The 16774-nt window shown below is 37.9% G+C and overlaps 1 protein-coding gene across 6 annotated transcripts in view; it reads left to right on the forward strand.

The window, feature by feature from the left end:
* LMBR1 (limb development membrane protein 1) overlaps window positions 1-16774 on the forward strand; it is a 249167-nt gene that overhangs the window by 176294 nt on the left and 56099 nt on the right. For all 6 annotated transcript variants that reach the window (XM_064367704.1, XM_064367741.1, XM_064367593.1 and 3 more), the window contains one exon: window positions 2360-2432. In XM_064367704.1, the coding sequence (XP_064223774.1) occupies window positions 2360-2432 (73 nt within the window). The remainder of the gene's footprint in view (window positions 1-2359; window positions 2433-16774) is intronic.

Raw genomic sequence — 16774 nt, forward strand, 5'->3', positions numbered from 1 at the left:
TGTCACTGCATTGCTCTATTTTGCATTGCTATAAACATGAGGCTGAGTAAGTTATGAAGAAAAGAGGTTTATTTGGCTTATGGTTCCGCAGGCTGTACAAGAAGCATGGCACTGGGATCTGCTCTGGCTAGTGCTTCAGGAGGCTTCTAATTGTGGTGAGAGGTGAATGAGGAGCAGTTGTATCACATGGCAAGAGAGAGGGGAGGAGGAGAGAGAGAGGTGCACACTCTTTTAAACAACTTGCTTTCGTGAACAAATACAGCAGGAACTTAGTTATTACTGTGTGGACAGCACCAAACTGATTATTCACGAGAGATCCACCCCATGACCCAAATACCTCCCGCCGGGTCTCACCTTCAGTGTTGGGGATCAGATTTCAACATGAGGTTTGGAAGGATCAAATATCTAAACTACATCGGTCACTCACTCACACTAAGACATATCTGTAGTGATAAGTTATTCTTGGACAGTTTGCATAAGAAAGATAAAAATTCTTTTGTGTGCGTTAGACGTTAACTAAAAACTGTCAATTCTGATCCAAATAGTAGAAAGTGATGAGAAGTGTTGAAGGGAAAGGAACTTCGGATCATGGCCCCCAAGGATCTGGTCCCAGACATATGAGTTCTGTCTGGGATTCCTCTCCCCTGACCCACTGCATCCAGTAGATCCTCTCCATATACCACTCTTTCTCCTTGGGAGTAGCACACATTCCAGCACGTGCCACTCATTTTAGCCTAAATGTTCCCTCCTTGGAGAGGACTTGCTGGCTAGCTGTTTAGGTGTCCCTTCCCCTTTTCTTCCTCTTCCTTTCTTCCTCATAGAATGGTCATTCTTTGTCATTATTTATTTGTATATTTATTTGTTTTTTATTGTTTATTTTTATTTTCAAATTTATTTGTTCTCACCTCCCAAGTCACGCTTCTCAAGGATAGAGTTGGCGTGTGTACCCATGATGAGTTCAGTGCGAGACCATAGGGGACCCTAACGATTTGTTGAAAGGCTGGGAATTATTGGATTACTTTAAATCAATTTCACAGAAGTTGTATAAATTTGACATCTGATAGGGAATGCATTTTTTGAAAATCTGTTTTCTGAAAATACTTTAAAATCTGAAAGGAGATGTATATATGGTTTCCATCTTTTTGTGCATTAGCTCCTCACAATTTATTTTTTTGCTGAGTATAAGTAGTTTGGATGTGAATGATATGGAACATTAATATCAGCTCTAGATTTCTTTCAGATTTTCCCTACAGCTAGGAAGATAGTAAGAATCCTCTCATAGAAGGATAGCTATGTTAACAAAACTAGCGTTAAATCAATTTTAGGTTTTTTAATACTGCACACAATATCCCATACAATTGGTAAATGATTAGTATGCTTTTTTTTTAACTACTGTTGTATGACTTGGTTTATATGTAAACATACTACTTCTCTAGATTTCTGTCTATTGGATGATTTTGATAATACCAATCTTCAGTATTCATGGAGCGTTTTTAATACATAAAGATGATAAAAATGGAAAGTAATGCATGTTACTGATGTAGTTTATGGATTTCTTGTTTTAGACATTATGTAGGTAAATGTAAATGAGGAAACGAATGTTGGACTGGGTTTCTGTTCCTTCTATCTCTAAAATATTGGCTTGGACCTAATGACCTATTTACTGTAGTTAGCTTTTTGACTGTTTAAAATTATACATGGCTGGGCGTGGTGGCTCACACCTGTAATCCCAGCACTTTGGGAGGCTGAGGCGGGTGGATCACCTGAGGTCAGGAGTTTGAGACCAGCCTGGTCAACATGGTGAAACCCCATCTCTACTAAAAATATGAAAATTAGCCAGGCATGGTGATGTGTGTCTATAGTCCCAGCTACTTGGGAGGCTGAGGCAGGAGAATTGCTTAAACCCAGGAGGTGGAAGTTGCAGTGAGCTGAGATTATTGCACCACTGCACTCCAGCCTGGGCAACAGAGTGAGACTCTGTCTCAAAAAAAAAAAAAAAAAAAAAAAAAAAATTAATACATGTAGCCTGTATCTCAGAATGTTGCTAAAAAACCCTAAAATTCATACATGTGTTTGCCATTGAGAAAACAGAGTTCCTTAGCTTAATCCTTTAAACTTCAAAAATACCTAATTTGAATGTATATAGGGTTTGTGGTAACTTTTGATGTGTTTGGCTGTATACTAAAGTATTTATACTTAATTTGTAAGTAAAATAGTTGTAGCTTTTTTATTTTGGGTTCTTAGAAATTTGAATGAATACATTATCTGAATGAAATAAATAGACCAAATAGCCTAAATGGTCTCATAAGCATTTGTTTTGTAATGTTGAATTATTGAGTAGTTTTGTCTTTTAATTTAGATTCTTGAAGACCTGGATGAACAAATTTATATTATTACCTTAGAGGAAGAAGCACTCCAGAGACGACTAAATGGTATGTATATACTACATATTTAGACTGGGATAAAAAAAAACTTGTTAATTTCCAAAAGATAGATAATTGAAGGGAAAAAATATAAACCTCTCAGTATCTTGTGCTGTTTGTTACAAGAGGAGGACACTTTAGAGTAACAAAAGAACTTCTTCAGTGAAGAGAGGTTTATTGAAGGCCCTGGCTGAGATGAGCTGTAACTTAGGAAGGCCCATTCTTTCTCAGACTTTGGCCGCTGAGGGCCTTGGCATCTCTCTGCTGCCAACTGCATTTATGTTTTAAGCATATGACTTAAAGTTTAATTTTTTTTTTTCTTTTTTTTTTGAGACGGAGTTTCGCTCTTGTTACCCAGGCTGGAGTGCAATGGCGCGATCTCGGCTTACCGCAACCTCCGCCTCCTGGGTTCAAGCAATTCTCCTGCCTCAGCCTCCCAAGTAGCTGGGACTACAGGCGTGTGCCACCACGCCCAGCTAATTTTTTTTTTTGTATTTTTAGTAGAGACGGGATTTCACCATGTTGACCAGTATGGTCTCGATCTCTTGACCTCGTGATCCACCCGCCTCGGCCTCCCAAAGAAAGTTTAATTTTTAATTACCGATCAGTTTTGAAGAACCAGTGAAGAAAAGGGCAATGCTATAGTTTAACAGAGAAAAGACATAGTGTAGGTCAATTTTCTTTAATTTTACTTAAGTAATATTCAAATGTTGAAAAACCGGTCTCCCGCCAACAAGATCAGGTAATAGCTAACTGCATTTCAGAATTATAATTCAAGAGAAGATATAAAATGGAGGGTTAGTTTATGAAATACTGAGAAATGGGTAGAAAGATACCTACCTTCTTCAATTATAAATAGTGAATTTAAATCATCAACCCAGAAGTGTTGATAATATTTTAGAGCTTTTTTCTTAGATCCCAGAATTTAGGTTTGTATCTGTTCTAGAGGACTCTTGTCAGTAACATTATATGGTTTGATACAGATAAACTTTTAGACTGGAACTACATATGTATTTTATTCTTCTAACTTAATTAAAACTACTTTAATGTTTAAACTTATTTAATTTCAGAGTTATAAACTTTAGTCAACAATGTCAGCTTTATAAAGTTCTCTTAAAGCAGTAAATATTATAATAAATTTGTCTTATTTGGATACTCATGCTGCTGTGTAATAAACATGCCTGAGTTATAAAGAATACTTGTCAGGCTGCAGCCTGCAGTGTGGAAATGTTTCAGCCTCAGGTATACGCCATTTCTGTTTCACAGATTAGGAGACTCACATCCAGGAAGGGTAAAATGTAGTGCCCCATGAATTGAAGAATTTGAATTCACTTTAATCAAAACAAAAGAAAACCCCAAAATACAGCTTTTCTTACTTTTCCCTTCTACAGTAGGAAAACTGAAAAAAGGCTTTCTAGAATCTTTCTAAATCCTTTGGCTCCTCAAATTTAAAAGTGGCTGATTATAATAAAGAAATTGAAAAGGAAACCCTTGCTAGATGGCTAATTATGTTAGAAAATGAAGCCAAGCCCAAATCAGTAAAAACACCTCACTAGCATAGAAATGTTGTAGAAAAGAGATGGATTGAACCTAGAGAGGACGGAGGATGATATGATAACTAATGCAAAATGTAACTTTTCACACATCATTTGGATAGGCCATGCACGATTTATGATCTGTTTGGTAGATTGTCTAAAATCTTTTCAGTGAAACTCTTTTTTTTTTTTTTTTTTTGAGATGGAGTCTCACTCTGTCATCCAGGCTGGAGTGTAGTGGCACAATCTTGGCTCACTGCAACGTCCGCCTCCTGGATTCAAGTGATTCTTCTGCCTCAGCCTCCCGAGTAGCTGAGACTATAGGTGTGTGCCACCATGTCAGGCTATTTTTTGTATTTTTTCCAGTAGAAACAGGGTTTCACCATATTGGCCAGGCTGGTCTTGAACTCCTGACGTCATGATCCACCTGCCTCGGCCTCCCAAAGTGCTGGGATTATAGGTGTGATACACTGTGCCTGGCCTGGCGCCCAACGTGGGGTTCGAAGAAACTCTTAAGTGATATGTTAGGATAATTATGATTTTGCTGCTTGCTACTAGTTAGTCACTGTGTACTATTTCAGGTGGAAAATAAAGAGCTAAATGATTTATGTTTATAACATAAATGGTTCTATGGCAAAATGGACATTTTGACTATACAGGTTAAGAATTGTGAGCTTCAGTAGAGGATGCTTATAAATATGTGTAGGAAAGTAAAACTAAAAAAAAAATCACTACTTACCATTTCTTAAGAAAATAGAAATAGGAGGGGTTAGTAAGAGAAATCATCCCCTGATTTTATTTAATCTAGTATTAAGACTAGTGTGTTCCTGTCTCAGGAGTTCTGTGTTTAGAACTGTTACTTTCTATTTTAAATTATAAAACAAAAATAAAGTTTTATTGTTTTACTCTTGCTATTAAAAAGAATTCCAGAATAATGAGGGTAAAAGACTTTTTAAAAAATACAGATTCCATTGCTGATTCATCAGAGTTCCCAGCGGCACTTTCTTAGTGTGTGTTGGAATGTGTGGTGCACATCGCAGGAATCTTTGGGGTGTCAGTGTGGCTTACTCTGAGCTCAGTTGTGCAGTTATGCAAAAAACATGACAGCCAGCCCCAAGGAAGTGCTTCACTATAGAAATAACACTATTTTTTTTAAAGTAACATGAGTTATTGTGGTAGTTATGATATTACTGGAATTGAATTTTCATGCCTGGCTTTAAAAATAATCCATACAGCTTTGTGTTAGAATGTCTGACTGACTTCTCAATTGTTTGACACTTGATGGTGCTCTGGGTGTAAAGCTATTGGGAGGTTTTGTTCTTGTTTCATGGAATGTTAGAAAGTAAAAGCAAAGCTGTGTGCTGCGATACTGTTAATTGGTATCCTGAATAAGCCGTCCTGTTATCAGCTGCTCGCTACCCTTTCTCCTTTCCTTTTTTGCTTATTGCACATCTTAATTAAGCACCAGATATTGTGCAGATGAATTAAGACTCTGAGTCTCAAGATCATAGGCTAGGTGACTGAAGGAGAAAAAAGGGCAAGAATTTATAGATTTTTATCTGGTACTTAACTACTTGAAGAAAAGGTATAGAGAGGAAGGAGTTCTGTGTTCCTGAAACAGGAGGGAGTGCCAGAGCACCTGTTGTTTGGCTAAGACAGTGCCTCCCTCACATCCCTGTTGTCATGGCAGGAGTAGAGAGATGTCCACAGAACTCACTGTGATCCCGGCAGGCTTCCTCTTGCTGCCCTGCAGCACGCAGCCTCCCCTCTGCTTTGGGACCCTCAGGACTAATGGGTACATTTTGTCCACCACTCCTCTTTATCATGGTCAGCACATGGAACCCAGAACATCCAGGTTCCTTGCACCCTGGACTGCCCCCGTGTCCCTGTACATCCCATTTCTGACCTCATATTCCACTTTCCTCTAGCTCCTGAAACTTTCTGCTTGTGCCATTTGGAACTGAGAGTTAACTCACAAACAAAACCCCTGTATCTTCATTTGCCATTTTCTTGCTCAAAGAAACTTGGCATGCATTCCTGCCACCTGCTCATGGGAGGGCTCACTTCTCCCCACATCCCTCATTTGCTGGTCCTGGAGCTGGAGTAGGTACCCTCCCATTCCCTTTCACTGCTCTCCAGCACTTTGGATCTCATATCATCAGAGCATCACCAATTCCTGTCGTTTGCTCACCTCCCAGGCCTTTTCTGCTTCCGTCTTGAGGATTTTTGCTCCTTGTTTCTAATCCTTCTCTGATTCTGTGCCTTTTTCATGGTGATTTGGTGTCTGTGCGCGTGTCTTTCCCATCACTCTGGGACACTCCTTGCTTGTCCCTGTGGTAGCCTGCCTCACCCGCTCGTGCCTGTGACATAACCCACTCGAGTTCTTTTGCATCATCTTACAGTCAAGCATCCTACTCCACCTACCACTTCTTCTTTTTCCACATCACTTCTTCTAGTACTCCCAATTCCTACAGTTATTCAGTATGGAGATTTAACATGCCCTGATCCTAACACCTTTTCTCACCCCATCATTTCCCCATCCGCCGATTTCCTTGCACAGTTCACATTCCTGGGCTGTTGTTGGGATCAGTCCCCTGCAAACACTCTTAGCTCCCTTTCGTGGTCTCACTGTATTGTACTGGATCCAGCGAAACCTGAGCCTTCATTCTGCTTACCTTTCCCTGTTCTGTGCTCTCACTCCTGGGTGACTGACTGACCCTCCTGCCTGGCCTTCCTTTATATATGTGACCAATATCCTCAATTAACTTTACATTCTCCTGGATCACTTTGTTCTGTCTTCTTTCCTCAGGTCTTCACCATCCTTACTCTCCATTAGTGACCTTGTTTTCTATTTTCTTAAGAAAATAGAAGCAATCATAAGAGAGTTTTCACAAGCTTTTTCCTTCATGCCAACCCACCTTCCTGCAGCTCCCCTCACATCTGCTGCCGTTTCCCTTGATGCTGTGGCTGAATTGTCTGTGTGCCTGGCTCTCCCCTGGTGCCCTGGCTTCCTCTTCTCACTGATTCAAGGACACAATCTAGCAGTTGTCTCACTCTGTCTCTCTCTTTCTCTTTCTGTCTGTTTCTGCCTCTCTCTCTCTCTGTCATGATCCAATTTTCCCCCAACTGGATCCTTTACATCAGCATAAAGATAAGCTATAATTTTCCCAGAAAGAGACAGGGGAAGGAATCTGCCTTTACCCCATATCCCTTCCAGCTTACCACCCATTCCTTTGCTCTTTATGGCAAAGCTCACATGAGTTGTGTGCTCACAGGTTTCGATTCTAAGCATCACATTTTGTTTTGAAACTCATTGTTGCTTCCACTGCTCCAGGAAATGCCATGGTCAAGTTGGTCCGTGACTTCATAGTTTTAATCTTACTCTCTTTCCTCCTCGAAATATCTTTTATTCCACTTGGTTTTCAGTTCACCATACTTTCCTGTTTTTATTTAATGGGCTGCTTTTTCTCAGTCCACTTTGCTGGCTTTTCTGTGTCGATAACTTCTTCACCTGGAAAGTCTTGTGTCTCTATCTTTAAAATTCTGTTTGCTTTTACTCCCGTGGCATTTCATGGCTTTAAATACCACCTATAAGCTGCTGACCTCTACTCTTTGAAATTAAAGATCTAACTATCTAGTTAGATGTTTCCATTTGGATGTCCAATAGGCATCTTAAACATATGTCTAAAATAAACTCAAGATCTTACTCCTAGATTTTGCTTCTTTTGCCATCAACCCATCTGTACAGGTGGCAAATCATTCTTCTAGGTATTCAGGCCAAATCCTTGGAGTCTCTTTCTCTTAATTACCATATGGCATCCTTCTGCAAAGCTCGAGCTTCAGAGTAGCTCCAGAATCTGACCAGGCCTCACCACCTGTGCTGCCACTACCCTGGTTTGGGCAACAGTCACCCCTTGGAGAGACTTTTGTGGGAGTTTCCTAGTGGCTTCCATGCATATCTGTCTTGGGCCTTGCGAGTCAGAGAGAGTCTTTGAAAATGTGAGTCAGATCATCCCACTTGCTCCAAGTCCTCAGATGATGCTTTCTGTTTCAGTCTAGATAACAGCAAGGGTCCTTGCAGTGGCTGCTCACTCCTGCCCCATGTCTGATGCCTGCTGTCTCTTTGCTCTTCCCCTGACTGAGCCCCTTCCCTTGGGGCATTTTTACTGTGTTTCCCTCCGCCTTCTCTCTTTCAGGTCTTTACCTGAGTACCCTTTCGTGGAGCTTTCCCACATCTGGAGTGAGCCTTGTGGATATCGATTGGATATCACTAAGCCCTACCTCCCCTTACGTTTCCCCTTTCCTGCGTTATTTTTTTCTATAGCATTTTTCATTATCTCACATGTTAAGTCTTTTTGTATATTGCCTGTCTCTCCACACTAGAACATAAACTCCAGGGATTTATTTATTTAATTATATTTATTGAGACGGTCTCACTCTGTCATCCAGGCTGGAGTGCAGTGGCACTATCACGGCTCACTGCAGCATCAGCCTCCCGGGCTAAGGTGATCCTCCCTTCTCAGGCTCCTGAGTAGCTAAGACTACAGGTGCCCAGCACCATGCCCAGGTAATTTTTGCATTTTTTGTAGAGATGGGATTTTGCCGTGTTGCCCAGGCTGGTCTCAAACTCCTGGGCTTAAGCAATCTGCCAGCCTTGGCCTCCCAAAGTGTTAAAATTACAGGTGTCAGCCACTGCACCTGGCTGGGGCAGGGATTTTTGTTAGTTTTTCCTTCCCTCTGTACTCTGCTTCCGTAATGTTGCCAGACATGTGGTGGATGTGTAGTAAATCTGTCTCATAAGCAAATTAACAGATGAAAAATGCACATGTTGGAGAGTTGTCATTTTACCATAGAAGTGAAGAAGGAAGAGGAAGCAAAATTTGGTGACAAGACCAGACAGAATCACTTGGAGAAATTTCTTAGGAAGGCGCATAGTGGAGACTGCTAAGGACACACCAAGGTTGAGAGGCAGGAGGACCATATGCACTGGAGTAAGTGATGAGGCAGAAATAAGTTGGTTTTCCCCTTCCTGTTATGGCCATGAAATATGAGTCATCAAACACCGTTTCTACTCCAAGACCCCTAAAGAGAAGCCAAACAGAAAGTCCCATTACAGTAGTTGTGGTAGAAAACCTTTTGTAATTCCTTCCCAGCATTAAGAGGACACACACACACACACACACACACACACATTCCTCTCTCCTCTCTCTCACTCTTTCTCATTCTCTCTCAACATGTTTAAATGTTTAAGTAATGCAGCAGCGTTAATTGGAATAATTAGCTTCTGTGTGTGTATAGCCTATGGGTGTACTGGGTAACCTTAGAAGTAGTACCATAATGAATATAAATTATTTTTTGTTGTTTAAGTTCAAAACCTCGAGTTCTTTTAATTTATTTTAAAATATTGTCATCTTTGAACTTAATAAGTCAATTCAATTGTTTTAGATACTATTTTCATCTTCATGATAAAAAATTAGTGTGTCACTTTTTGTAGCAGTTACTTTCCTGCTTGATTCCAATCTTTTTAAAAAGTCCTTAATTACTCTTAAGAGCACAGATAATATAGTTGTTTCATTTTTGCTGGGTATCAAATTGCAGTATCTTTTTATCCTGAAAAATAAAAATAAAGAGATTGATAAAAACAAGACATGTCTTATACACCCTTTTCGTGGAACTTGTGACCTGTCAAAAGCACTTAGTGTCATCATCAGTCCTTGAATCTTCCTGTCTGTAACCAAGTTGAATTTGCCAGGGAATTTTAGGAAGGTGCCAAGGTTTAGGGTGGTATTTATGGTTGCTTCTTTAGACTATCTAGAGTAGCATTCGGATAGAGGCATTTCCAGTTATCATTGGCAAGGCGATATGCTAATTTGGTCATTACATTCTTTCATATAACACACTTAATGATATATGGAAGCTCACATCGGAGTTTCTTGTGTCCTCTAAATTACTTTTATCTCGCCTGTCTCTAGGCATTCTTCTAGGTTCTGGTAATGGCAGCCCTACAGATACTACTTGCTGTCAGTTACTTCACCGAAGGGAGAATATTTTGAATTTATCAGACGCTGGACCACTTTGAGAAATGTCTGGGATTAGTGTGAAAGGGATCAAATAGAATCAAAAAATATTTGTGTCCAAGGATCTGAAACAGTCAGAGATTCCTTGTTGTAATTTATTCAGCTTCTTGGGCCCTTTAATCACAATTTATGACAATAAAATTTGGCTCAAAGAAATTATTTTTTTTGCAAGATGAGATGAGGTGACTGCAAGAGATATATGCTAATATGAAATCAGTAAATGAGGAGCACTTTGGAATAATAAACTATGGAATGAGTTAAATATCATACATTTTATGAAATCTAGAGAGGGAAAATTGTTCTATAAAAATGATCCAAATTGGCTGGGCACAGTGGCTCACACCTGTAATCCCAGCACTTTGGGAGGCCGAGGCAGGCAGATCACCTGAGGTCAGCAGTTTGAGACCAGTCTGGCCAACATGGTGAAACCCCATCTCTGCTAAAAATATAAAAATTAGGTGGGCATGGTGGTGGGTACTTGTAATCCCAGCTACCCAGGAGGCTGATGCAGGAGAATCACTTGAACCCAGGCAGCAGAGGTTGCAGTGAACTGAGATCATGCCAGAGTACTTCAGTCTGGGCAATAGAGTGAGATTCTGCCTCAAAAAAAAAAAAAAAAAAATCCAAATTTGTGTAATGGAAGATTAATTTAATATACCCTTGCTACTTTCTCAACTACAATCTAGATAGATGATGGTATTCCTAATAGTATCTTACATAAACATAAAGGTTAAAACATTATCTTAACATCTTATCTAGTTTAAATCTAGTAGCTTATATCTAAAGTAGAAGAAAAGCCAAATCATTATTTTGATTGTACATAGCATTATATAATGTTCCTAAAGTTCATTGTTTAATAATTTCTATCTTGCAGTCATTAATAATGAAAGTATATTTGCATTTTCACAATTGTGTTGGATTTCAAAAGTCTCACATTACTGGGTCAATAGCCATATTTTTGTGGATATGTCACAAGTAAAAAGAAACTTTTTTAATAATTATAGTGTTACAAGTGGAACAGACTCAGATAGAGTTTCTGAGTGTATGTGCTGTCTGTCTCCTTTGTAGATAGTAACAGTGTTAGTCCATGCTGAAATAGATACATTAGAGATTTGATTGTCCTGGCTTCAGTTTCCAAATGCTTTCTGGAGTTTGCCTCATCAGCATTGGCTCTGTGGTATACAGTAAGTAGTGTTTGCTTAGAGAGATGGAAACTGTTTGCTCTGTGAATTATTAGGAGCTTTGGGCTTTAACAACATTGTTTGTGTAAGTGATTAGAAATAATTTATAGTATTTGAGTGACCTCACATTCTTGGCGATAGAGATCACTTTGGTCATACATAAAGTAGTAAGTATAATCAGATTTTTAAAGAACTACTTATAATCTTTTCTAATCAAACTTCTTTTTGGTTATATGCTAAATTAAAAGTTAAATGTAACATTAATCTGTTTATGCTAGAGGTACCTACTGCCAAATAGTATTCATTATGAGACTAAGTTTAGGACATTGAATTGTTTAGGAAGATAATTGTATTGCATCAGTTATTTGAAGGGCTTGCATATCTAATTAGAAATTGGTATTTGTTTTTAAAAATACATTTTATATTTTAAAAATAAATACTTAGTATCTCCCCTTTTATATGTAGGCTATCTTATATATTAAGAAAGTTATAAGGACAGCTTAGTTACTGAATAAATACTGGACTTTGGGGAATTCTGTTATCTTGGAAGCAAAATATTTTTAATACCGCCCTAGTTTTTCAGCTTAAGAATAAAGCTGGGAAAAGTTGCCTTCAGCTATTAGTTTTCCTGAATCCAAAGAGACGGGTGGGGCAGGATCAAAAATACTTATTTGATCAAAGTTATTGGCTCGGAAGGTATTCTTACCTATGTAAGAAAGATGAAAGGTGTTGTTTTATTGCATGTTAGTAACAGTGTAATTTTGAACTAATTGGTGTTGAACTGCCAATCACCTAAGGGGAATGCAAACAGATACTCTTACAATTTCCTTTGAGGTAGTGAAATCTTATGTTGAGGCTGGAAGAAAAACAGAATAATACCATTAAATTGACCTTAAATGAGCTGCTTTGTGGTTTTCTTGGAGAATCCCTTTTTATTTTTCATGACTTGTCTAAACAGGTTTTGTCTACCAATTTGACTTATTGACTAGACAATGCTGACATTGAACATTTTAGATTCATTTGGAAATAAAGTAATGATAATGCAGTTCCTCAGGATAGTTTAAATTTTTGGTGCAGCTTACATCCACATAATACCTCAGTATTTGTTTGCAGTATGTCATAGTTTTTTTAATAGTCATTGTTTCCTTCTGGTCACTTATAATGAAATATTCTACTCAAAAAAGCTTACGTTTCTCCCTTAGGTATTGCTGTATTACCTTATAATAAAGGGTGGTCTTGTCCTTGAATAATGTGTCATCCCACGTGAATCTAGTCATTTAATAAACGTATAATTTATTTGAGGACAACAAGAATGTAGTTTTGATTTTTATATGCAAGTCAGTCAATATATATTAATTACCTATTGTGTGCCTAGTGTTGTATCACCTGCAGATAGAAGCACAGCATTTCAGAAATGCCATTTTAGTTATTTTCCTTTGAAAAATCATACACTGAGTGGTCTAGACATTTCTATTGAGCTCTGTAAACATACCCACAAAGTAGGCATTTATGTCTTTTCACTTAATTTCAAATTGGCAGCAGGAATACTGTCTATTCTGATATCCATTCTCTTGTGAAATTTCGAATACTTATGAGATTATTTTTTTCTAGCCTTCAACTGGTTACCAGAATAATACATCTTTGAATGAATGGGGAATGAATATAGTTTGGAATTATATTTCTATTTAATGAGATATAGAAGTTAAATGAGCATTAATTACATATACACAATTTAAATTGTAAAGAATGGAGATAAAAGTAAAATTATTTATTACTAATACTATTAGACAGTTTAAACTTTGATTCAGAGCCCCTTGAAAATCTTACAGAACTATGCTGTCTTTCTGTAAATCACATCGTATGGAAATGCCCATTCATTCTGTAACTTAATTGCTTCCCCCTTTGCTTTGGCTGCCAGAAACTCAAAACTAATTTTGTAATCAAAGTTTAGTAGCTTTTATCACATTACCTGGATATTTCTGTACTAGCTTTATCCCTCCTGTCATAAATATATCCATTATATATTAACAAGTAAAATGATTAAACTCATGAGCTCTGAAAATACCGTATAACATTTCAGTTGGATTTGAGACCTCAGGTTCTTCAAAAGAGAGGGTACTCGATTGCTGTCTCTTCAGTGATGGGCAGAAGTGAGCAAGGAAATACAAAAGGGATGGGATTTACTTCTCCTAGAAACCTGGGATAAGACTGGAGTTTTGTGATTCCCTGAAGAGCCTTAGAAAAAGAGGACTTTGAATTCCCTTAGTGAGATTGCATTTGCCCTAGTGTTGCAAAGGTTTGTCTGAACTTGCTGGCCTTTTGTTGTTGGGCCGAATTCTATTTTCAGTCTTTGCCTTTGAGAAAGGACCACACTTTGCACCTAGACAGACCCAATGAGGCTTCCTCCTTCTAAATCAGTTTTTCTGGCCAGTTGGTCCCTATTCCCTAGGAACAGGAATTGCTGGTTTGTCATTGTTTGGGGGAGTGTCTGATATGATTAGAGATGAAGGGACCAACAGAGGTGGATAGAGAAAAAGTACCAGTTGTTTAAGCTTGAGTGAAGAAGACAAAGATAAATATCTAGAACAAGTGGTTTCCATTTAGGTTAACAATTAATGGGAGAGACATACCTAATCCTCAAAAGTAATAGGAACGTCCAAGGAAACGTCATTAGAACAGAAAAAGACTGATGCTGAGAACTTGAAAAAAATTAAAAGCTTAATAGATAAACAAAAAAAGAAATAGTCCTTGTGATAGTCAGAATAATGGTTTCCTAACGTCCAAGTCCTAATCACCAGAATTTGGGAATATGTTACCTTACATGGCAAAAGGGATTTTGCATGTGGGATGAAGTTAAGGATCTTTAGATTATCCTGGATTATGTAGTGGGCCCCCTGTAATCACAAGTGTTGGTGTAAGTGAAGACTGAGACGGTCAGAGAAAGGAGACATTAGTAATGGAAGAAGAGGTTGGAGTGATTCAAGGAAGGGACCATGACCCAAAGAATGCAGGTGGTCCCAGGGGCTGGAAAAGACAAGGAATGGTTTCTCCCCTAGAGTCTCCAGAAGGATTACAGTCCTGCTAGCACCTTGATTTTAGGACTTCTCACTTCCGGAGCCATACGACGACAAATTTATGTTTTTTTAAGCCAGAACTTTATGGTAATCTGTTGCAGCAGCAACAGGAAACTAATATAGTCCTTTGAAGAATTAATTAATCATCTGGCAGAATCAAGAGGAAGAACTATTTTGTATCACACAACAAAAGTACAAAGAGAAGGAAACTGTTAATGAAACAGTAGATATGGGCGGCAGAGCTAAGATACTGAATGTAAATAAGGAATGGCATCTAGAAGGAGAAAAAAGAACAAGTAGAAAAAAATAGGTAAATAAAAAATAGAAGAAAATATCAATGAGCTGAAGGAGTTCAGGTTAAAAGGCCACAGAGTCTTAGGCAAGGTTATTCAATAGAAAATAAAACGATCTGGATTTAATATGTAAGGTTTCTGAATTCCAAGAATGATGGAAAAAGAAAAAGCCCTGACATACTTTGACATAGATTCCAGACAAAGAAGACGAGATGAACAACAAGTTTCCCATTTGTGACCTGCTGCTGGTTGCTGAATAGTACCTGTAGTGGTAAGGGAGGAGTAAAGACTGCAGTTAAAAACTCAGCTGAGTGTGGTGGCGTGCACCCACAGTCCCAGCTACTTGGGAGGCGCGAGTATAAGCTTGAGCCCAGGAGTTCGAGTCTAACCTGGGCAGTAAAATAAAGTGAGACCCTGTCTCTTTAAAAAAAAAAAAAAAGAAAAGAAAAAAGTTCATATATTCCCAAAGATGTCATTCTTTTGTTCATTTTTCAGCCGTATATTATCTAATTTGTGCCAAGCACTATTCTAACTATCATATTGAAGGAAAAATTTGGCAATAGTCTTGAACTAAACATTTTTAAAACAATCTCAGCAAGATCCAGGAGTTGAGGGCATGGGTGGGAAGCAGTGAGAGAATGATTAAAGCATTGTGAGAACTTCACCTTGGCATGGAGTGAGTTACTCAAAAAGCATCCCTGTGGAGGCTAGTATTGTGTGATGCTGATATTACAATGAAAAGCATGTCTGAGTATTAAAAATGGGAAAGTAACCATTGAACTACCAAATTAACATGGAGGAGAAAGGATAAAAGTTTCACTAGCTAGGAAAGAAGAAAATGAAGAAATGAAGAGCAAATAAAAATAAGCAGAAATTACAAAGTTATATAAAAAAGAGAAAGAGCACCAGTCTTCCTGTTTAAGTCAGCTTGTGGATGGCAGTACTTTTAGTCCCTTGATGTCATTGTTGACCTGCTGGAAAATCTCACTTCATATGAATGATCTTTTTAATGTATTGTTCAATTTGGTTTGCTAGTATTTTGTTGATAATTTTTACATCAATATTCATCAGAGATGTTGGCCTGTAGTTTTCTTTTTTTGATGTGTCTTGGTATCAGGGTAATACTGGCCCCATAAAATGAGTTAGGAAGTATTTCCTCTTCCTCTCTTTTTCATAATAGTTTGAATAGGATTGGTATTAGTTCTGTTTTAAATATTTGGTAGACTTCAGCAGTGAAGCCATCAAGTCCTGAGCTTTTCTTTATTGGGAGACTTTTTATTACAGCTTTGATCTTGTTATTTATTATTGGTCTGTTTAGGTTTTGGATTTCTTCCTGGTTCAATCTTGGTAGGTTGTATGTGTGTAGGAATTTGTCCATTTTTTTCTAGACTTTCCAATGTATTGGCATGTAATTACTCATAGTAACTACTAATGATCCTTTGAATTTCTGTGATATCAGTTGTACTGTCTCCTTTTCCATCTCTAATTTTGTTTGGATCTTACCTTTTCTTGGTCTGGCTAAAGTTCTGTCAACTTTTCAAAACAACTTTTTGTTTCATTGATCTTTTGTATTCTTCATTTCAATTTTATTTCTGCTTTGATCTTTATTATTTCTTTCACTAATTTTGGGTTTGGATTCCTCTTGCTTTTCTAAGATGCATCATTAGATTATTTGAAGTTTTTTCTCTTTTTTCATGTAGGCACCTGTAGCTATAAACTTCCCTCTTAGTACTGCTTTTGCTGTATTTCTTAGGTTTTGGTATGTTGCGCTTCTGTTATAATTTGTTTTAAGAAAGTTTTCAATTTCCCCCTTAGTTTCTTCATTGACCCTCTGGTCATTCAGGAGCAGTTTGTTTAATTTCCACGTGCTTTTACGGTTTCCAAAATTCCTCTTGTTGATTTTTAGTTTTGTTTCATTATGGTCAGAGAAGATGCTTGACATTATTTCAATTTTTTGAATGTTTTAAGACTTTTGTTGTAACCTAACATATGGTCTGTCCTTGAGAATGATCCATGTGCCGAGGTGAATATTTATTCTGATATCTGTTAGATGAAATGTTCTGTAAATTTATAGTAGGTCCATTTTTTCTACAGTGCAGATTAAGTCTGATGTTTCTTTTTGATTTTCTGTTATTGGAAGATCTATCCAGTGCTGGGGTGCTGAAGTCTTCAGCTATTATTGTATTGAGGT

This window comes from Aotus nancymaae, unplaced genomic scaffold (genome assembly GCF_030222135.1).
Source record: "Aotus nancymaae isolate 86718 unplaced genomic scaffold, 86718_ANA_hifiasm-v0.15.2.pri h1tg000002l, whole genome shotgun sequence".
Classification (NCBI taxonomy): Eukaryota; Metazoa; Chordata; class Mammalia; order Primates; family Aotidae; genus Aotus; species Aotus nancymaae.